The 22936-nt window shown below is 34.8% G+C and overlaps 4 protein-coding genes and 1 long non-coding RNA gene across 5 annotated transcripts; 3 read left to right on the forward strand and 2 right to left on the reverse strand.

Annotated features, from left to right (window-relative positions):
- The first annotated feature begins 324 nt into the window (after positions 1-324).
- On the forward strand, positions 325-6300 carry LOC107785531 (CRM-domain containing factor CFM3A, chloroplastic/mitochondrial). The gene is made up of 9 exons (XM_016606857.2): positions 325-1385; positions 2014-2506; positions 2586-2716; positions 3304-3654; positions 3786-3942; positions 4018-4310; positions 4528-4587; positions 4724-4813; positions 5904-6300. The coding sequence occupies exons 1-9, from the start codon at positions 525-527 to the stop codon at positions 6045-6047; spliced, it is 2580 nt and encodes an 859-aa protein (XP_016462343.2). The 5' UTR covers positions 325-524; the 3' UTR covers positions 6048-6300.
- Positions 6301-7125: 825 nt separating this feature from the next.
- On the forward strand, positions 7126-8177 carry LOC107785527 (uncharacterized). Its single transcript, XR_012698530.1, has 4 exons — positions 7126-7296; positions 7391-7439; positions 7858-7911; positions 8041-8177. It is a non-coding gene; the product is annotated as an uncharacterized LOC107785527 (long non-coding RNA).
- A 1278-nt stretch (positions 8178-9455) lies between these two features.
- On the forward strand, positions 9456-11460 carry LOC107785534 (transcription factor bHLH92-like). The gene is made up of 3 exons (XM_016606862.2): positions 9456-9822; positions 10358-10648; positions 11188-11460. Exons 1-3 carry the CDS (start codon positions 9481-9483, stop codon positions 11278-11280), a joined length of 726 nt encoding a protein of 241 aa, XP_016462348.1. The 5' UTR covers positions 9456-9480; the 3' UTR covers positions 11281-11460.
- Positions 11461-11948: 488 nt separating this feature from the next.
- Positions 11949-15034, reverse strand: LOC107785533 (small ribosomal subunit protein uS19). The gene is made up of 4 exons (XM_016606861.2): positions 14872-15034; positions 14607-14752; positions 13856-13913; positions 11949-12666 (listed from the first exon to the last, which is right to left on the reverse strand). Exons 1-4 carry the CDS (start codon positions 14872-14874, stop codon positions 12418-12420), a joined length of 456 nt encoding a protein of 151 aa, XP_016462347.1. The 5' UTR covers positions 14875-15034; the 3' UTR covers positions 11949-12417.
- Positions 15035-17065: 2031 nt separating this feature from the next.
- LOC107785532 (histone H1.2) lies at positions 17066-18027 on the reverse strand. Its single transcript, XM_016606858.2, has 2 exons — positions 17869-18027; positions 17066-17779 (listed from the first exon to the last, which is right to left on the reverse strand). The coding sequence occupies exons 1-2, from the start codon at positions 17935-17937 to the stop codon at positions 17270-17272; spliced, it is 579 nt and encodes a 192-aa protein (XP_016462344.2). The 5' UTR covers positions 17938-18027; the 3' UTR covers positions 17066-17269.
- Between the last annotated feature and the right edge of the window lie 4909 nt (positions 18028-22936).

Here is a 22936-nt window from a genome sequence, read left to right on the forward strand (position 1 = left end):
ATATTTTAATTAAATACAATTTGAAAATTAATTCAAATCTCTAAATAGTAAATAACTAAGATCATTTTTAAAATAATAATAGTATTAATTGTAAGATAAATCTATACATGGTTGTTTTCGTAATGTAACGCTTAGAAACAGTTTTTGTAAGAAAATTAATCAAACATAAATCGCGTTTCAAATAAAAAAGAAAATACAGTATCTAATAATTTGGCCAAAAACAAACCGCTCAAAAAACTCATGTTTATAATACAATTTACTTATGAAGAAAAACGCCCCAACGAAAAAAAGAAACTATAAAAATCTTATTTATCACAGCCGGTTAAAAAGAAAAGGGAAAAAGAAAATAAGTCGAAACAAACATTTGCAAATCACTCACTGAGATAGATATTCTTTGAAAGAGCGAACAAACCCCACCCAAAACCCTCACATTCTCACTCTGGTTTTCTTTGTTTCTCAATCATTTCACATATAGATACATGTTAATGTATTATATATGTGTTTTTTATGCATAAAATTTGAGTATGGCTCTTGTCCCTAGCCACCAATTCTACCCAAGAACCACAAGGCTATCATTCCTCAGGTACAATTCAATTATTCCCTTCAAAAAACCAAATTTTCATACACCCCATGATAATATTGTCAATCAAGATTGCATTTTTAAGAAAACCCCACCAAAAAGATCAAATTTTGTGCTGAAAAACAAGTCCAAAACATGGAATTTGTCTCCTAAAGCTAGTGCTTCTAATTTGAGTAGTTCTTGGTTAGGTAAATGGAATGAAATCCATAATGAAATTAAGCTAAAAAAGCCTCAAATTGTGCTTAGTTATAGGAATAATGGGGATACATCTGGTTCTGATTATGAAGAAAGTAGTGGTGGTGGTAGTAGTACAATGGACAGAATTGTTGAGAAATTGAAGAAATTTGGGTATGTTGATGAGGCTAAACAGAAGGATAAAAAGGTAATTAGAGATGTTGAAAAAGGGTCTATTGAGGATATATTTTTTGTTGAAGAAGGAATATTGCCAACTGTAAGAGGTGGGTTTTCGGAGGAATCTCCATTTGGTGATGAGAATGTGTTTGTTAAAGATGGTGTGGTTAAATTTCCATGGGAAAAGCCAGTGGTGAAAGAAGAAGAGGGGATTAATTCGATGAGCAGTCGGAGTAGGACTCATTTGGCTGAGCTGACTCTTCCTGCTTCTGAGCTCAGAAGGTTGACAAATTTGGCTCTTAGGATAAAGAACAAGACGAGGATTAGCGGTGCTGGTGTTACGCAACAAGTTGTAGAAACCATTCGCGAGAAGTGGAACACATCGGAGGTTGTCCGGTTGAAAGTTGAAGGTGCTCCAGCACTAAATATGAAAAGAATGCATGAGATTCTAGAGGTTAGCCAACAGAGCTTTTTATTGAATGTTTCCTTGTATACCTCTGTTTCGTGTTTATTTGCTTCAGTCTGTGATTTTTTTTTTTTTTTTTTTTTTTTTGTGTCTGCTCCTTTTGAGCATTTAGCTCATGTTTCCTGTCCTTAATGAAGTGTAAATCATGTATGTAAGTGGATCACAAAGTTCCACTTTATTCTTGTATGCATCGCGGTTAAACAAATTGGTGAGAATGCTTTTTGGTTTTCCAGTAAAGGAGGAAAGAAAGTACTTCAAGTGATTTCTTAGTTGTTGGCGTACAGTTCAAACATATAGAGTTAGGCTATACCATTATAGCACATTAAACAGTAGTCTTTAGTTAATTGAATTATCTTGTATCCCTGTTGCATAGGCATATGTCTTTTATTTTGTACTGATTTTCCGCAGAGCGACATGTATAGTAGAATTGTTGATAGAACCTTTATGGATGCCATCTTTGAGATAAAACCGCTTGAGTGTATATTTACAATAATAGCCATCTCTTGACGAGCAAAGGGCTTAGTTTTTGGAGCATGTGGTTTCATATAATTCACAATGAATATTATCTTTCATTAGCTTTTAGCTTTTTTCTAATTCATGTTTTCCCACTATTCAGAGGAAAACTGGTGGACTGGTGATTTGGAGATCTGGCTCCTCTGTGGCTCTTTACAGAGGGGTCAGTTATGAGACTCCATCTGAGCGAATGAAGAAGAGGATAATGAGAAGAGATGAGATTCGTCATAAGAACTCTCCAATAGTTGATGATGAAAGTAATAAAAATCCTTCAGAAACCAGTCCTCGCAATGATATGAATCCACTACGACCAGAATCTGCAAATACTTCTGAAGAGAACGGAAATATCGTGAGACAACCAGAAGTGAACTATGAAGATGAAGTAGACAAATTGTTGGATGGCCTGGGGCCTAGGTATACAGATTGGCCGGGAGCCGAGCCACTTCCTGTAGATGCAGATTTACTTCCAGGTTTAGTCCCCGGATATCAACCTCCGTACAGACTTCTCCCTTATGGGGTGAGATCTACTCTTGGGACGAAGGAGGCAACCGCTTTAAGAAGGCTTGCCAGAATTCTACCTCCACATTTTGCTTTAGGTAGGCAACACTGCACTTATCAAAGTCTTTTGGGCTGTCTCGAAATATGCTCTAAATATTATGTAATTCAAGTATTCAGGTAGAAGCAGGCAGCATCAAGGTTTGGCGTCAGCGATGATTAAGTTGTGGCAAAGAAGTTCAATTGCAAAGATTGCTATAAAACGTGGCGTCCAGCTTACTACAAGTGAAAGAATGGCTGAAGATATTAAGGTAATAAAAGAGTGTTTTGGTGTAATTCTGAATGCTATCAACAAAAAAGTGGTGTCAATGCCATGCCTTCTAGTTGGTATTCTACCGTCATATACTTGTTATTTACTTTCAAGTTGCACTTTGTTTGGTCCAACAGGTCTTATGGACAGTTGTTGATTCAAACACAAGCCAAAATATCATTACAATCGAAAGGCAAAGGAATGGGGAAAAAAACTGACTTAAAATACACATAGAATGAATGAATTATGCAATTTAGCTAAATCTCAATGTTTCAAAAGTACATATTGCAAATGTATTGTCTCATAAACACATATTGCAATGGTATTGTGTGTTTGTCCAACCAAAAATGAGGCTGTTTCAAGCAAACCTGGAAGATGATATGAAGATTATAGGTTTTTTTTAATTGAAAAAATGCCACTGGAGTGAATTGTTTTGTTCATACTGAGTTTAACGTTTTTCGGATATCTAATTAAGAGTCAGATATTTTCTGTCACAGGCCAAATATTTACTCTTTCTGTATTAACTGAATGTCGATAGCGTAGCAATGTAGCTTTACAATATCTATGTATAATTTGGTTTTGGTTCAGAAATTAACAGGGGGCATGCTACTCTCTAGAAACAAGGACTTCTTAGTATTTTATAGAGGCAAAGATTTTTTGTCACCAGAGGTTGCAGAAGCCTTGTTGGAGAAGGAGAGATTGGCAAAGACGTTGCAAGATGAAGAAGAGCAAGCTAGGCTACGAGCATCAGTCTCATTCACAGCAGGTGTTGCAATTAGTGATTCTTCAAGGACAACTGGCACACTAGGAGAAACTTTGGATGCTGATGCTAGATGGGGGAAAAGGCTGGACGATAAGGACAAGGAAAATGTGATGAGAGAAGCAGAAATAGTAAGGCATGCTGACTTGGTCAGGAAGCTCGAAAACAAGCTTGCATTTGTAAGTTCTGCAAATCAGGTTACTTTTATTAAAAGCATATTTTTACTGGAGATTCAAGAGTTCTCAATCTGTAATATCTTGGAGATTCAAGAGTCCAGTGAGAGACAATAAAGCGAAATGTACTTTTTCAGGCGGAAAGAAAGTTAATGAAAGCTGAGCGTGTGTTGTCAAAGGTGGAGGAAACTTTAAATCCTTTGGATAGGCGTGCAGAGCCTGACAGCTTAACAGATGAGGAGAGATTTATGTTTCGGAAGCTTGGGCTAAGGATGAAAGCTTTCTTACTTTTGGGTAACATTCTTTCTCTGACTCAAATTTTTTGTGCTTAACAAACAGAAAATGACATGGAAAGCTCTTTTTTTCCAGGTAGGCGTGGAATTTTTGATGGTACGGTGGAGAATATGCACTTGCACTGGAAGTACCGTGAATTGGTCAAAATCATGGTGAAGGCCAAGAATTTTGAGCAAGTATCAAAAATTGCATTAGCCCTTGAAGCCGAGAGTGGGGGCATCTTGGTTTCAGTGGACAAAGTGTCCAAAGGATATGCTATAATTGTGTTCCGTGGTAAAGACTACAGTCGGCCACCTACTCTGAGGCCCAAAAACCTTTTAACCAAAAGAAAGGCACTGGCACGTTCAATAGAGCTTCAGAGACGTGAGGTACCTTCTTTGGCCTAATTCCTTAGTCTTGAAAAGGTTGTCTCTTTTTATGTGCCAAGTACACGTCATTTTCCTAATGATTGAAAAGCAATCGTCAGCGCATTCGGTTTATGTTGCTTGAGTCTGCTACTGCAAGAGTTGGTACATAGGTAATATATTTTAATATTTTGAAGAGATTTGTGCTGATTACAAGGCTTTGCTACTGCTTCTTTAACAGGCTCTTCTGAAGCATATTTCAACAGTTCAAACAAGAGTACAACAGCTTACAGCTGAAATTGTATGATCTCTTTGCTGCGCACATCTATTTCTAGCCATTCTTTCTTAAACTTAAATAGATCCTTATGTTAGTTGGTAACTTTTTATCTCATTTTGATTTGAGTTGAACCTTTTCTCCCATATGGTTGTGATGGTAGGAACAACTGGCTAGTGTGAAAGACACTGGAGATGATGAACTATATGATAAGCTAGATTCCGCTTATTCTACTGAAGATGAGGATAGTGAGGTTAGTATCTCCATCTGGCATTTTATGTTCACTTGATTATGCAGTTTCTTTCTTCTTTTTAGATTGCACATGGAATATTATTTCTGTTTCTCTTGGTCAAGGAGCAGTTCTAATGGCTGGAATTGTCTACTAGGCCATTATAATTTACAAGTAGGCCCGAATAACCTCGATTTTTCCTGTTGAAGCACTATTCTAGCTCAGGCCAAAACATGGCTTTAAATCAATGCCAACCTGGCTTAATCAAGCTAATAAATGCTGCCGCTATTGGGGCAAATGGGGTCCATTAGATAAGTGGCATGTGTCTTTTTTATCAATCAATCAATTACGCCTAAATTTCAAATTAGTTAGGGTAGAGCCGGTAGGTTGTATGGATCCTCTATATCCATCCCGCTCTCTTCGTGTCCAAGCATATATGTAGATGAATACATGCAGATTTTCTCGTTCATTGATGATTTTATCCTGAAGGGGAGCCTTGACGTAACCGGTAAAGTTGTTGCTATGTGACCAAGAGGTCACGGGTTCGAGCCGTAGAAATAGCCTCTTGCTGAAATGTTGGGTGAGGTTGCGTACAATATACCCTTGTGGTCCGGCCTTTCCCTGGACCCCGCGCGTAGAATGAGCTTAGCACTAGGCTGCCCTTTGTTTTTATGATGATTTTATCCACATACAAACACAATGCAAAAACACCATGAAAATCTCCTTGCTAGCTTTGTTTTATTGCATCAGCCTATGATTTGCTATTGTTAATGGTAAAAGATAAGTTAAAAGGGTGGTCATTCAGGACAGTGCAACTTCCTGCTTCACAATGCGCACAATAAAGATGCACCCTTTTCTTGTTTTTGACTCTTCATTATTATAGTTAAACCGAAGGGGAACATTGGCGTAGCTGGTAAAGTTGTTGCCATGTGACCAGGAGGTCACGGGTTCGAGCCGTGGAAATAGCCTCTTGTAGAAATGCAGGGTAAGGCTGCATACAATAGACCCTTATGGTCCGGCCCTTCCCCGGACCCAACGCACAACGGGAGCTTAGTGCACCGGGCCGCCCCTTTTTATTATAATAGTTAAATCATCTAACTTGGTTCATTAACAGGAGGAAGGGGACGAGACATACATAGAGGTTTATGACAGTGATATCGATGTTGTCAATCGTAGTGATGATTCCGATGATACTCCACATCCAGAAACAGAGTTCCAACACCTTCATCAAAATGAATCACAAAGGGAGCTTGTTTGAGTAATACTGTTCTTGACCCTCCGAAGGCATGTTACAGTGATTAGTGCGAATGAGGGAGAAGAAGCTAGGATGCAGAATCTGATTGTTGATACTTTTAGCTCCAAAAGGAAAGGAGAGTCAATTTTATTGAACATCTCTGTACATATTTGTTAAGGAAATACAGCATTGTATACATTTTCCCATTCTTCTTTCTTATAATAGATAATTATGCTAGTATTAGTTTTATATTGCTAATGCTTTAGCTTTGGAAAAAGACTTCTTTTTTCTGAAAAGATCAATAGTTCTTGAGGGGTTTCAAGATTTACCTGTAAAACTCTGAAGGAATGTAAGCAAAACTTAGAAAAGAATCTTTTGCACCAAAAAAGAATTATAGTATTAGATTCAAAATTATTTCAATTGATTTATTAGTCTTCCAACAATGGATTACTTGTATATTAGCTACTGAGCATGGTTTATTTCCTAAACTACTGAAGCATCTGAAATTATGAGCATGGGTACCAATTGTCATCTATAAATGTCAAACTAATGTAAATACGGTAATTAAGTGATTTAATATGATAAAAATGTTTTAAATAAGCGTGTGATGGAAGTCCATATGCAAATAAATGTCATGCATTTATTAGGTGTAAACACTTTTGTTTTTAGAGTGCACATATAACCATTTTCAGGGATACTATTTAGAGATTAGTCGGTACTTATTTTGTTCTGAAATTTTAAACTGAAAATCTTAACTTAAGTACATTTCTGTCCTGAAAAACTGAACTAAAAAACTGAAATTCATGATATATTTGGCTAATTTATAAATAGCAACCCTTTAAAGTGGCTATCTGGTGTCTTTTCTACCAACTTTACCCGTATTGGCATGTCTATTAGGACCCAAGATTATTTTTGGACGGGTCGGATTAACCCATTAATCAACTCAATATTTGTCTAGACTTGACCCAACTCATATATTTGGCACTTTATGCGAGGTGTAATGTTTTTTAAAACTTTCTTCTCTTGCAAGTTACAGTAATTAATAAATCTGTACTATAAAACTACAAACGTAGAAAAAACGATTGAGTTATCTTAGTGGGAAATTTATTTCAAGCTTGCTGGCAGGTTAGGGTTTAGTTTTACCCTTATTCTTAACTCATCGCTAATATCTACATTTAAAGAAAAATAGATAAATTGTTTTATTTAATTTAGTTTTTTCAATTCTCAAGGAAGATAAGTGAAGCAATGTGTAAAATTATTGAAGAATTAGCAGGTAAAGCCTCTTTGTGCTAGTTTCCTCCTTTTTTAAAATAAAATTTTAAAAAAAATCTGCTTATTGGTAATATTTTGATATTTTGTTATATCAGTTGCAGGTGTCTTGTTTACTGGAGTTGCTGCTTTCATAAACAATTTTGAGTGAGTTCTTACATTTTGCTAATTATAATTAAAATGTTTTGGTAGTGCATATTTGAATCTACTTAGTTGGTTTCGAGTTAATTCAGTTCATTTTATTCCTTTTATTTTTGGTAGATAAGAAAACGGTAAAATTGTCTTCATGTGACCTATAGGTCACGGATTCGAGCCATAAAATCAGTCATGAATATATACAGTGCGGGCCTTGCCCGGATCAATGCATGAGCTTCGTGCACCGGGCTATTCTTTATTTAAGAAAATCAATCATAGAGCAATTTCAATTCACTTAGACATATTTTCTTTCAGATGGGGATCTTTTAAATTTGAATATAATATATGTCTCTTTCACACACAATTTTAACTAATTTTCGTTTTAAATTTAATTAACATGTTGACCTTATTTTGTTCTGATTAATTACAGTATGAGAAAGGCATATGATAAAACCATGGGAAGGGCTCATAGAGAGTATACCACGTAAGTTGGCATATAATATGTATAATTTAATTTTAATTTTACTTTCTTCTATTGTGGTTGTTTACAAAAAGTTTTTAAAAAAATCAATTCTATCAATTAAGCTATAATTTAATTAAAATATGTATGCAGGTGGATCAATGGTGAGGAAAAGACTAGAGGAACACTGGCCAAGGACTAATACTGATTACCTTAATTCTAAGTAAATTAACGGGTTATGATTTGTATGTCGTAATGAACAACATAAATAATTCTTCTTTTTTCTTATTTTCGTGAAAGATTTATATAATATCGATTTTAAATCTAGCTAGAGTTAAAGAATGCTGAAATTTGTTTATTTTGTATTTATTTTAAAATTCTTCACATATTTATGCTGTGACTCGGAAGCAATTGACCCTTTTATTTAAGTTACTAACATAATAAATAAATATAAAAGGGAATAATAAACGTAAGTCCACTTTGGTAGACAAGTTCCAACATAACTACTACTCCTACTAGTATTGACCATATTCCACCCACTTTAATATAAATTACTCCCATCGTACTTTATGATGCCTTTTCTAATACTAGTGCTATTATTTCGTATAACAATTAACAAATATATTGTTTGTTCTGCTGTTTTACAATTCATAACTTTCAACTTATTATGTAACTTCACTTATAAAATAAAGTATTTTAAAAAAAACTGGGAAAGACAAGTCTAACAATACCTCAAGTATTGTGTATATTTAAAAAAATAGTTCAGTGCAAAAAGTATTTTGCGTTCACGTAGTGTCTCGGAAAGAGCCGCACCTCAAGGAATCTGAACGTAGACGGTCTACCTTAATGCAAACATTGTGACTATTTTTACGGTTTGAACTCGTGACCTATAGGTCACACAGAGATAATTTTAATTTATCATTGCTCCAAGTGCTCTTTTCCTATATTTAAAACCATAGGAAAAATATATTGCTCGCTAGAACTTAAAGAGAAGTACTATGTGTATTATCTCTATATAGTATTAAAGTGTGTATTATCTCTAAATAGTATTAAAGTAATATGCAAAAGTTAACTTGCTAGGAGTTTAAATTCTACATTCTTGAAAGTACTATATATTTTATTTGTAAAGATGTGGCTATTAGTATTATAAAATAAACCAGTGTGCAAAAAAAAATACTAAATATTTTTTTTTCATCTATGCAAGCCTTGATATATAGAGTTATAGTTAAGATGTTGCTGGTGGGAGGTGACAAATATCTCATGAAATTAGTCAAGATGTTGTGGGTGGGAGGTGAGAGGTGACATGTATCTCATAGAATTAGTCGAGGTGAGCGTGTGAAACCACTGTTATAAAAATAGAAAGAACTATAAAATAAATCTTCCCACCAATAAACAAAAATATACAAGGAGCTAGAAGACTAGTTTTGACCAATTGAGGGAACTCTTCAAGTCAAAGTCCAAGGTACCATAACATTTGACCACATGTTAAATGTGAGTTTCATTTATTTTATGCTAAAATTCCTCCTCACCCTCTCAAACTCTGTCAAATATATAACCGTTAAACTAACTAAGTTTTAAAATCCCCGGCAAGCCATGGAAGAGTTCTTTCAAGTTCACACTTCACAAGCCAATAATGGAGAAATTTTATGGTTTGAAAATGAAGCTTTTTTGGTAAATCAAAGTGCTTTTGTGAGTTTTAGAAACAAACCCATTGAAGGATTTGGAGTTTCTGGCTATGGAAATGTATCGGCGAATCATCGGAACATGAACAAGAGGATGATGGAGTTCTTGAAAAAGAGTTGGATTCCTAAAGTTGGAGAAGTGAAAATGGAAAAAGAGAAAGTGCATAAACATATGATTAAAGAGAGGATTAGAAGAGAAAAGCAAAAGCAAAGTTATTTGGCTTTGCATAAATTGCTCCCTATGGGAACCAAGGTTAGTACATTTCCATACATATATGTCATGGTTTGAGCTGTGGAAACAGTAAGTAATGCTTGTATATCTTCATCGCATATTTGGGGTGCGGCTTTTTCTGGACTCTGCGTGAACACGTGATACTTTGTGCACCAAGTTGCCTTTTTAAATTTTAGTTCTATATTACATATATCTTGGTCCCAATATTTTTCTTCATTTTACTCGAGCATCCAATATCTAATACTCTCTACCAAAGAAAACTCCATTCCGGTGCTCAAACCGACGACCTCTGTATAGTTCTACTTAGTAATTTTCGCAAAAAAAATAAAGAAAGAAAAAATAGTCATATATTTTTACCACTCTTTTCATTGCAATTTGATCAAAAAATTTGTTTGAGGTCAAGTTGACAAGTTCCCAAGAGTTACATTGGACTAGATTAATTTTTTTTTTTACAAATAATTAGAATTTAGATATTCACAAACTAAATTATAACTGGTTCCTTTTCATTTAATGGAAAAATACATTTTAAAATATGATGAGCATGTTATGATTGCAGGGTGAGAAGAATGCTATAGTCCAAACAGCAGTAATGAGAATTCAAGAGCTGCAAAAATACAAGGAAAGTTTAAAGAAGAGAAATGATGAACTTCAGATGATTTTAGCAGAGGGTGAAAAGGAAGAATTTGAGAAGGCTAAAATCAAAGTAAAAGTTAATTATCCAATTTCTGGGGTAGATTCAATGCTAGAGGTTCTCAAGTGTTTGAAGAATTGTGGAACCAAAGCAAATGCCATGCAATCAAGTTTTTCTCAGCAAGAATTCTCCTCCATGCTAGAAATAGAAACTAAGGTAATTAGTGTACTTTTCTCCTTGTCACATGGAAGTATTGTTGTGTGTTAAGACCATTAATTTGAGTTATAGCTTAATAGATAAGTGTTTATCTTACATATTAGAGGAATAACGTTTGATTCTTGTCAAGTCTTATTGCAAATAACTTTTTAGTTGGAAGACATTGGCCCTTTTAGTGGAACTACATGGCTAGAATTCGAATTAATCTGATCAGTAAATTTTGGATAACAAATATTTAAAGGAAAAAATAACACCGACATAACTCAGTAGTTTTGGTCTTTTAAGACATCCACTTAATATGTATTAATAATTATCCAGAATCTAGTAAGTTATTTTTTCTAGAATTTAGAACTCATAAACTTAAAATTCTGACTCCGCCCCTGATGATATTCTCCTACTACGCTGGGGCTAGTTCCACCCACCCGCCAAAAAAGAAAAGAAGTTAGCTCTTGTTTCTTTTCCATATCTTTTTAAATGTTGGCTAAGATGTCTCTTTCATTGATTTAATCATGTGACTAATTATGGTCAATTTGTGATAGATTGGAGCAGCAGAGGTGGAAAAAACAGTGCAAAATACTCTATTTGAAACTGAAAGGAACTTTCGCGCACACCAGTTGCCAATGACTTGGTAACTTCAGCCACAGATTGATGCAACTTGTGATGTGAAAGAAAATTTTGATGTCTAAGGTTGACTAGTTCATATATATATATATACAAACAAAAACTTGTGATCTGGAAAAAGCACCTTCGTCTCTTCTTCCTTTCTTTTACCTTTCAATCTTCTTGTCTATTGTATATCAATTCATTGATTACAGACTTTAACAGAGAAAGTTAGAGATATTTGTAACTATAAAAATTTCTCATTAAGGATAACATATATACAGTCAGACCTCGCTATATAACAACAATTCAATATGTTATAATATATGTTCTTTATAACATCATTTTGTTATAACAACCAAAATATCCAGAACAAACGATGTTGTTATAGAGAGATCTGTATAAGATAAAGCAGAACTCTGAGAAATAAATAAATCAAAGAGCTAAACTTCCATTTCTAATTCCAGTCATATTAAGCCTTGTTACTAATATTCGTCGAGTAGACCATCTAGCAATTTATTCAGTACCACAAGTGCAACTTTGCAAATGAATTGGGAAAGATTCTTCTCTTTTTCTTTCCTTTCCTTTTCTTTTGTTTGATCTTCCTCGTCAAGCCATTCTAGGTTAAATAAACTGCTGAAATATTAGCAGCAATAAATCAAGCCTCGAGCATCATAATAGAGTATTCTGTCACTCATAAGCTGCAAGGAGATTTGGATTTAACATCAAGATAGACATATTTACAGCACTCAATGCACATATTTCGGTTACTTCGACTATATTATCACATATTTACAGCACTCAACTGCACATATTTCAGTTACTTCGACTATATTACTTGTCCAAATTTCAGGGACATCATTGGGATGGGCTCATACTCCTCAAATGAAGCAGTCGAGGTTGCAAGTCAAATATGAAGATATTCATGACAAAAATGCCGAATCCATTTTGATGTTTCAGGAAAACACTAGTCTTACAAACTAAACAGTAACACTTGGTCTCACATCAAAATTGTTGTAAGAAATAGCTCAGCCAAGGCTAGAACAGAGGCAAAAGTAGACATTGGCGCCCAAATCACTTGAGTTGTATGAACCTTGACAAATGAGTAGCACCAATACCAGATTTACCGAGCTTGACAGGATTATATGAGATAGAGAACTCAGCCAAGATCACTTGAGTGGTATAAACCTTGACGAGTGAGTAGCACCAATACCAGGTCTACCGTGCTTGACAGGCTTATATGAGATAGAAAACTCGGCCAGATAGTGGCCAATCATTTCAGGCTTGACTTCAATCTGATTGAAAGTCTTTCCATTATAAATTCCAATAACACTTCCAATCATTTCAGGAACGATAATCATGTTCCTCAGGTGAGTCTTGACAGGCTCTGGCTTTTCACCTGGTGGAGCCTCAAGTTTCTGCATAAAGATGCTGCTATGAGTAGGTGCAGGTGAAAGAATAAAGGCAATAAGAATACCTGCTGAGAGGAAACAAAGGCATCAACAAAAAGGTTGGCTCCAAGTTACATTTCAAGTAACTTGGAGCAGCATACTAGACACTGAATCCTCTAAAACCTACTAATACACGCTATCACTCATGGGTAATGAGTGTGCACACCTTAGTGCTTTGCCTACACTACTTAAGCGCAGCTTAAGCGAGGCCTTAAATGGCAATCATCAAAAAACACAGTACAACATTGGATATAAAAGCTCATGTTTGCCCACAACAAGACAATCTTTGTCTACATAAGCAATCAATCATAACACTAACAAACGTAGGTCAGGTTTTCAATAAAAAGATTGTTGGCTGCCTTTCATCCTAGTCACGTTATGCTCAACTCAGTTAACAGTCAACAGAGTTCAGAGCTAAGTTAGCTATTCCACTAATAAAGTCGGGCGATTGAAGTTAATATCGCACACCTACAATGCCTCAAATCCTAAACTTGAAACAAGAGATGAGATGAAGAATAATAAGATATTTTAACGCTTTAACCAGTAAGGCTGATGAAGATCTAAACTAAATTGTTTAGTAAATTCAACATTGTATCATTTCACCTTGAGTAAAGCATTCATCATACACTTAGAAGACCAAAATGTGAAATTTAACTTTCATTAACTACGCAGCTCAAACTTGGTGCTATAGGGGTCTTTGGGATGGGTACCAAAATTGATAAAATCAAATAACATGTAAACGGGCAAGATTGGAACAAGAACTAAAAAAACGCATGAATCATCTTACAATATATAAGCAAAAACCTTATCTTCACAACCTATGATATTCATATAGGGTGTCAGTGTGCAGTGTGTCACTCAAGTGGTATAAAATATACCAACCCTCTGACAGATCAACCAAAGTACGCAATGTGTCGTGACCATTGTCAATTTGCTATAATGACCACAAATAGACTGTTCAGCATTGTAAAAGATGCCTCTCATAAAATACAAGTCATATAGCAAATGTTACAGAATCAATAGCGACCACAAGGCAAATAGAATATGGTTAACAGACTGATGCATCCATCACTTGAAAAACTGATGATGCTTTTTTATTAAAAAGAGCCAATGATAGCAAGGGGATAAAAAATGTAAAAGCAGAAAAATTGCATACCGCCTTTCGCAGCTTCTTGATCAGTGCCATCGGCTTCCTCTTCAAACCTCTCTGAAACCTGCAATAAATCAGCTGTAGCAAATCAGATCAGAAGTTCTAACAAAAACTGTCACAGATCCAACAGAGATATGTTCAGCAATGATATACAATTGTTTAACATGTATCAATGCAATTTTATGTCTAAGGACGAATTACTGTATGATCCAACCAAAGGTAATTAACTAAGTGTAAGTAGCGTGCTAAGTACTGCATTAAAATATAGCTTCAATCCATAAACCATTAAAATATAGCTTCAATCCATAAACCATACTGTACTCTCTTAGTCTCTTTATCCCATTTATATAACACCTTTACATTTCAAGATTCAATAAATTATTCCTTAAACCACGATTTTCTCAAACGTTTATGAAAGACTTTAAATTGCAAGGAAAAGCATTTTGTAATACCTTTTATCTAGTTTCCTAAATGTTTTTTTGGTCAAGTACTCTTTATAACTAAACTGAAAATTATTACTAGCTTAAAACGTCAATGATAAATCCATTAAACAAATAAACTCACTATCTTTAAATATTCTTAACATTTTTAAAATGCTATTAATTGTATAAATAACATTTTATAGTACTTTACTTTCATATAATAATCGAACTGTAAATCAAACACAGATTTGACATGTAGTATTTATAAATAAAACGAAAATTATAAAGGAAGATGAAATGAATTGATTAAAGAAAAAAATGGCAGAAAAAAAAACCTTCTACGAGGACGAGCATTGAAGAGCTTAACGAGCTCATCAGTGGACATATCGAGAAGAGCATCGAGATCCACGCCTCTGTAGCTAAACTTCTTAAACGTTCTCTTCTTTGGTTGTCCACTCGTCACATCGGCTTCAACGTCCGCCTGTTGAAACACAACACAACAAAAAACAAAGCAAAATTGAGAGGAAAGGAAAGGAAAACATCATAATAGGCATTGAGATAGCGAAATATGTAAAATTTTGAGGCGGCGGAGATCGTTACCATGGTTGTAGAGATGGAAATCAGCGACTTTCGTGGGCGGCGGAGATGGGGTCTGTAGGGGAATAGGGTTTTTTTGTGGGAGTAGGAAGAAGATTTGAACTAGGTTTATGGGTTTTGTGCTAAATGGTCTGTTTGATGGGTCTGGGCCTGAGACACTCGTCCAACATCAATGGCGCAAGTGCACGTATACCCAATTCTTAGTAATGCTATTAAGAGATTAGTCGATATTTATTTTATGCAGAAATTATGTAGAAATGACATCAGTTAGCCACTCTAAAGGATAATTATTTAAGAATTAGCTAATACAACAACAACAACAATCCAGTATAATCTCACTAGTAGGGTCTGGGAGGGTAGTGTGTATGCAGACCTTACCCCTACCATGAGATAGAGAGACTGTTTCCAATAGAAACTCGGCATCCTTCCCTCCAAGAACTCCCCACCTTACTCTTGGGGTGACTCGAACTAACAACCTCTTAGTTGGAAGTGGAGGTTGCTTACCATCAGAGCAACCTCTCTTGTCAACTAAGAATTAGCTAATGCATCATGAATTTCAGTTTTTCAGTATAAATTTTCAAGACAAAAATGTCCTGAGTTGTCCTGAAATTAAGATTTTTAGATTAAAACTTCATGACAGAGTAAGTATTGGATAATCTCTAAATAGCATCCCTGAGAATGGCTATTTGTGTATGACACCAGGTAACCACTCTAAAGGATAGTTATTTAAGAATTAGTCAATGCGTCCTGAATTTTAATTTTTCAGTTCAAATTTTGAGGACAAAAATATTATGAGTTGTCCTCAAGTTAAGATTTTTAGTTTAAAATTTTAGAATAAAATAAGTACTGGCTAATCTCTAAATAACATCCCCGAGTGGCTATTTGTGCACTTGCCCCTTATTTTGTCCTGAAATTTAAACTAAAATTTTAATTTCAGGACAACTCAGGATATTTTTATCCAGAAAAATTAAACTGAAACTCATGACGCATTGGTTAATTCCTAAATAGCACCCATTTAGAGTAGCTACCCCGTGTTATTTCTACAACAAATCAATGGAAAAAGATTGTGGAATCTTTACACAAATAGTCTACCGAATTTATAGTTTTATTTTTTCTAGCCATATATTGATTTTACGCGATTATATACATATAGTTAGACTTCTTTATAGTAATAACTATCATGTAAAACAACATTCACTTTAACGATTAAGATTTCTTGGGAATCGTTTTTCATGTTATGTTATATTTTATGTTCTCTATAATAGCAGTTTGCTACAACACTCAAAAAAAATTCGGACAAATGAGTTCATTATAGAGATGTACGATTGTATTATGCATAGATTAAAAAGTTGATTCAAAATTTGAACCTAATGGCTTCCTAGCGATCTCTAATTAATATACAATAATAACAACGTAAAAGAACATAAATGATTTGGACAAAAGTGATACTTTCAGCTAGTAAATTTTATTTGGCTGGTATGTATATAAAAGGAAAAGGAAACAAAAGAGTGTCTGCTGGTGTTGTTTTGAGGGGGAAAACAAAAGTGAAGTTAAAAAGTGCACAATGAGATTCCAACCCTCTTAATTATACAGGAACATAGCTTACTGGATTTTAGTTTTTCCTTTGCCACTTAACCAACAATTGATTTTAGTTTTCAATACTAATATATGGTCGGAGTAATAAATATATTAAGTTTTAGAAAAATTACTATTTTTAGTAAGTTGTGAACGATTATTTAGATTAATTCTTAAAATATTGCTACTTGACGCCCAATTGAAATCAAGTCAGTATTACTATACCTAAAGTTTATACGTTAAGAGGTTTTGCAGGAGATTTACAAAGAGCATTTTCAGATTTTCCAAATCTCTTTTCTAATCAAATACCATATGACCAATTTTTTCATTTTTGTAAAGCACCTTCGTCAACCGCATTTTGCACGTAATTACACTTTTAATGGAGTTTTTTTAGAAGGTTTCAATGATTAAACTTTTATTGATTAACATGTCATACAAACAATCCTATTGAAATGTCAATCCAAAATTCATTTACCAATTGGGTATTCATTTTATTTTTCTGATATTAAATTAAAGTTCCGTATAATTGATTAATTAAGTGAAGTAGTAACAGTTGAAGTAACAATATTAAAAAAGAGTTTTGTCTCACTAAAAAAGAAAAATACGAACATTGTTCTTCATATCTTAAAAAAAACATATTTGTTACTATTCAAACTTATATGACAATGAGCACAAGTCATACTCCTAAAACAAACCCTAACACAAGATAACAATCCTAAAAAACAACACCAAAAAAATTAAAATTGATAACACGAGATAAAAAAAAAAATGTACAGTGAGTCAACACCCATTTAACCTAAAATGACTAAAATACCCCTAACACCTTTCATTTCTTTGCTTTCTTAGCCGGTGACTTAATACTCTTCGGCTTCTTCACAACCTTCTTCGCCGGAGTTTTCTTCACTTTAGCAACCGCCGGTTTCTTCACCGGAGTTTTCTTCACTCTAGCAACCGCCGGTTTCTTCACCGGAGTTTTCTTCAGTTTCGCCGGAACAACAACAACCGTCTTCTTAGCTTTCTTCGCCGGCGCTGCTGCTTTGGCCTTCTTCACCACAACCTTCTTCGGAGCCACAGCTTTAGTCTTCGCAGCTCCGGCAGCGACGGCGGTCTTCTTTGGTTTCGCCGGAGCAGCTGGCTTAGCGGCGGCTGGGGCCAGCTTGAAAGAGCCCTTGATTTTTGTGAGTTTGCCGGAAGCAACAAGCTTCTTCAACTGAACTAAAAGCAATTTCCTGAAATTGGAAGGCAAATCCTTTTGCTTTTCCTCAATGAATTTCGCTATCGCCACTTGACTTGAACCAGTTCTCTCCTTTAACGCCACTATCGCTTCTGATATCATCTGTAAATTAAAAAACAGATTTAATTAACTGTTTAATTACAGTTCTCCTATATAAAAAAAAAAAAAAAAAAAACCGGTTATAAAATTACCTCAGCATAAGGTGGATGAGATCTGGGTTTCTTTGGGGCAGAAGTTTTCTTTGCAGCTGTAGACGCCATTGTAGTCTGTAGAACAAACAGAGTTTAATTTACGAAAATTGAATGCTATGTGCTAATTGCAACGAGAGAATGATGAATTTTGCTGAAAACATCGAATGCAATATAAAGGAAAATGGAGAGATCTTATTGGTTTAAAAAAGAATGACGCGGATCGATATATGAATGAGGAAATATGAGCGGTTGGATTATTAAATTAATCAACGGTTGAGATGAGCTCTGAGGTCTGTCACGCGGATCGAAAGAAATTTGCCTCTTTTTGTTTTTTTTACTTTTTATCCCCACGAAAGAAGTAGGAGGTTTTGGTGTGTTGTTTGAAAAGGAATTGGAGGTTAAATATTTTGAATTATTGTTTTTTTATTTTGATGAGGTTTGAATCTTTATTTTAAAAAAAGGACTTAATTTACGTTTCTGTCAATTATTTATACTAGTCTTAGGCCCCGTTTGTCCATAAAAGAATTTTTTTTTAAAACAAATTCCAAAAATATATTTATCCATAAAAAATTAGAAGTTTTTGAAAAATTTTCGAAAATTATTTTCAGAATTTTCATAAAACTGCAACATTTTTTCAAGTGAAATGCATGTTCAACCATAATTTAAAATTTCAAATACTATTTTTTAAAAAAAATATATATAATTTTTATGTCCAAACGCCTACTTAGTGTACCCACTTTGTGCGTGTTCCTGATATTAATAAGAATAAGCTTTTATAACTAACATAAATATGATTCAAAAGATGTGTTTGTACTATAATATTAAAATTAAAAACATTACAACTTTCAAAATGATAAATATTAATTATGTTTAGGAGTTTGATCTACTCTAGTGATTCTTCCTTCAATTTATTATAGTACTTGTTTCATTATACAATAGTGTTAATAGAATGCGTTTGATTAGAAGGTTAAAAAACCATTCAACATTACATGAATACTTGGGTATGTGTATTGCGTGTATATTCCATGTTACTTATTATAAATTTTGGGTCTAATGTTTTTTCAACAATTGAAAATTATTTAATCATATTGTCAAGATCCAAAACCAACTTATCGTGATGACGCATATCATAGTATTAGGCAAGCCAACTAATCAGACATTTCCAACACTTTAAAGCTTTGAAACATATTAAAACAGTTTAATTTAAAGAAAATCTTTTAAAACAAGATAGGGAGTCATCTCAATACATAATCTCTCCCAAAATTGGAGTGTCACCGAGTACATGAGCATCTACATAAAGATATAGTCTGGTACACCATCTAGAGATCTAAACAGAAACATAAAATGAAAGATTAGGGAGGAGATATGAGGAATACGACATCTCTATCTACATGCCAATGTACATGTTGTATGAAATGTACCACACTAGAAGCCTCGTGTACTCACACTCTCAGAATACTCAATCACTCAGTATTGTATGGCCAATCCATTCCTTGGCAAGACAAATACTCTTTGCAACAAATAAAGATATATATATCTTTTGGAAATAAAAAAAACTTTTCGGATATATATATATATATATATATATATATATATATATATATATATATATATATATATCGACTGACAGTCAGTCACTCAATATTGTATAAGGCCAATCCAGACCAGGAAAAAATACATCCCTAAATATAAATGATTCGGGCATGATCCATGCCGAGGGAAGATCCGTCCCTTAATATAAATCAACTGCGCTCACGGTGGGTGTGCAGACTCCGGATGGGCTCCTTCAGCCCAAGCGCTATAATAAGCCACATCCAGGCATAATAAATAAAATATAATGCGGTGTACAGTCTGATCCCATAAATATCACTCATAATCAGGTCATCGGCCTCGCTCAGTCATCAATCTCTCCAGTGTCTCGGGCTCACAACGCTCAAACTAAGCAGCCCCAATTAATGATACGAGATGTGACAATGTGCAATAATAGAGACGGGGATATGATATGAATGACACATACGACTAAGTACTTGACTGGAATTAAACAATTAACTCAACGACAAGGAACAACCGTTGTTGGTCCCAACAGTACCAGCATATAGCCTAAACCACAGTTTATACGGTGCACGCCAATATGTATATCACCTAGCACGTGCGTCACCTCAATCTCAATCGCATAATACGTAAATTCGATGTTTCGTACCCTCAAAACCAAGTTTAGAAGTGTTACTTACCTCAGACCGTACAAATATCTACTCCAACATGCCCCTTGCCTCGTGAAACGGTCTCTGAATGCCTCGAATCTATCCACAAACAAATCCGATACCAAAATCTAGCCTCGAATCAATTTCATAAGAAAATACTAAGCTCTTAATCAAAAGTCAAAAGGTCAACTCAAAAGTCGGCCCCCAGACCCACGTCTCAGAATTGGGTAAAAGTCATAAAATCCGAACACGCATTCAACCACAAGTCCAACCATACATTTTGAAAACACGAGACTCCCATCGCGAACACGAAGGAGGAAACCAAAACTGGACACCAGAAATTCTTCAGCAGTATTCCAAGTCCAAAATTGATCTGTTAACCATCTGAAACTCACTCGAGGCGAGGCCTCCGGGACCTCAACCAAACATACCATAAAGTCCTAAAATACGATAAGAACTTAGTCGAACCCCCAAATCACCTAAAACAACATCAAAAATATGAATCGCACCCCAATTCAAGCCTATTGAAACTAAGGAAATTCCAACTTCTACAAACGACGCTGAAACCTATCCAATCAAGTACGATCGACCCCAAATTTTGCACACAAGTCACAAATGATACCACTGACCTACTTCAACTCCCGGAACTCCAATCCGAGCCTTGTAACCACAAAGTCCACTCTAGGTCAAACTTTCAAATTTCCAACTTTCGCTATTTCAAGCCTAATTCAACTATAGATCTCCAAATCACAATCCGGACACGCTCCTAAGTCCAAAATCACCCAACGGAGTTAACAGAACCATCAAAATTCCATTATGGAGTCGTTTACACATAAGTTAACACTGGGTCAATATTTTCAACTTAAGCTTCCAACTTTGAGACTAAGTGTCTCAATTCATTCCGAAATCTCTCCGGACCTGAACCGACTATCCCGACAAGTCACATAACAACTATAAAAGCACAAAATAAGCAGTAAATTGGGGGACGGGGCTACAATTCTCAAAACGATCGGGCGAGTCGTTACACATATTTTACTCAATTTTATGAGTACTTAAACGTGTATGCTAAAACTTGTACACTTATCCTATTAATACTTTAGTGGTCACATGTATCAAAACTAGAGAATTATTAATAGTCTTTATAAATATTTAGCTTGATTGTTATCTTATTTTATTTATGATTTCTTTCTAAAATACTTTATTTACATGCGATCAATTACATAAATACATCATTTTTCTATTTCTATCCCTACAAAATATTGATCAACCTTTTTACTCTTTTAAAATTAATTTCACGTTAAGAATTTGTCATTTAATTATTTTCTAATTTTTATGACCTTAAAATTAATTCCATTAGGCAATAATAATGGACAAAGAATTTGAGTGTACTTTCAATTCTAAGTGAATCAAATTGCTCTTTGAACTTCTAAAATCACGCCCACCTCTTACTTTTGTATGAATTATTATTAATGCTTCCCTGCCTTTTTATCAGAATCATATTTTACCAGGAATAAAAGTTGCAGGATCTACTAACCACCCCGGTTTCATTAAAAGAGCACGTTAATTTACTCTTTTTCAGATATATATATCCATGAACAGTAAGATAAAAAGAATCATAATTACTCCATGTTATATATATAATTCAAGTAAGGTAAGAATTTTATAAGGTAAATCACAATTACCCTAAAATTTAAGATACTTAGTTTAAATAAGGAAAGATTTAATAATTAAAATTATCGTCAATTCAAAGTCTTCTATATTGAGGAAATAATTGAATGACCATTTTATCAAATATGAAGTTATTTTTCAAACGGTAAAAAGACGAACGATATTTAGCTAAGGTACTTTATGATTTAGCAAACTTTGTGGTTAAGTCAAATGGCAAACTACTATAAAGCCACTTGGCATTTTAGGAAAATATTTATAATAATACCTAATTTAAATTGGAAGATAAGCTTTTTTTTAATTTAAATGGAAAGATAGTAAAAAAGATTCTTCTGGATCTAAATGGAAAGAGTGAGTATTTTTGGCTGAGTTTGCTTACAACAACAATTATCAGTCTAGCATCGAGATGGCTCCATTTGAGGCTTTATATGGTCGGCGATGTCATTCTCCCATCTGATGGTTTGAGCCCGACGAGGCTAAGTTATATGGTACTGATTTAGTGAAGGATGCCTTGAAAAAGGTAAAGTTGTTTCAAGAGCGACTTCGCACATCACAATTCAGACAGAAGAATTACGCGGATCAAAAGGCGCGTGATTTATCATTTATGGTGGGCGAGCAGGTCCTCTTGAAAGTCTCGCCGATAAAGGAAATCATGAGATTCGGGAAGAATGGCAAGTTTGGCCCAAGGTTTATAGGTCTATTTGAGGTGTTTAGACGAGTTGGGGAGGTTGCTTATGAGCTTACTTTGCCTCCCAGTCTATCGGGAGTCCATCCGATCTTCCACGTGTCTATGCTCCGGAAGTATCATGCCGACATGTCGCATGTGTTAGACTACATCACAGTCAGTTAGATGAGAGCCCGAGTTATAGGGAGGAGCCAGTTGCCATTGTTGACAGGCAGGTTCGCCAGTTGAGGTCCAAGAAGATTTGTGCAATAAAGGTTCAATGGATAGGTCAACCAGTTGAGGAGGCGACTTGGGAGATCGAGGAGTACATGCGAAGCAGATATCCACACTTATTCGGCACTCCATGTACGAATATAGACCCGTTCGAGGACGAACGTTTGTTTAAGAGGTGAGAAATGCAATGATCCGACTGGTCGTTTTGCTTTCTAGATCCATGTTCCCCTGAATAACACTCATTGTATTTGACTTTACTATTTTATGACTTGCGGGGATGGTTAGTTCGGGTTTGGAAGGATTC

The sequence above is a fragment of the Nicotiana tabacum genome, chromosome 14 (assembly GCF_000715075.1).
Source record: "Nicotiana tabacum cultivar K326 chromosome 14, ASM71507v2, whole genome shotgun sequence".
Taxonomy (NCBI): domain Eukaryota; kingdom Viridiplantae; phylum Streptophyta; class Magnoliopsida; order Solanales; family Solanaceae; genus Nicotiana; species Nicotiana tabacum.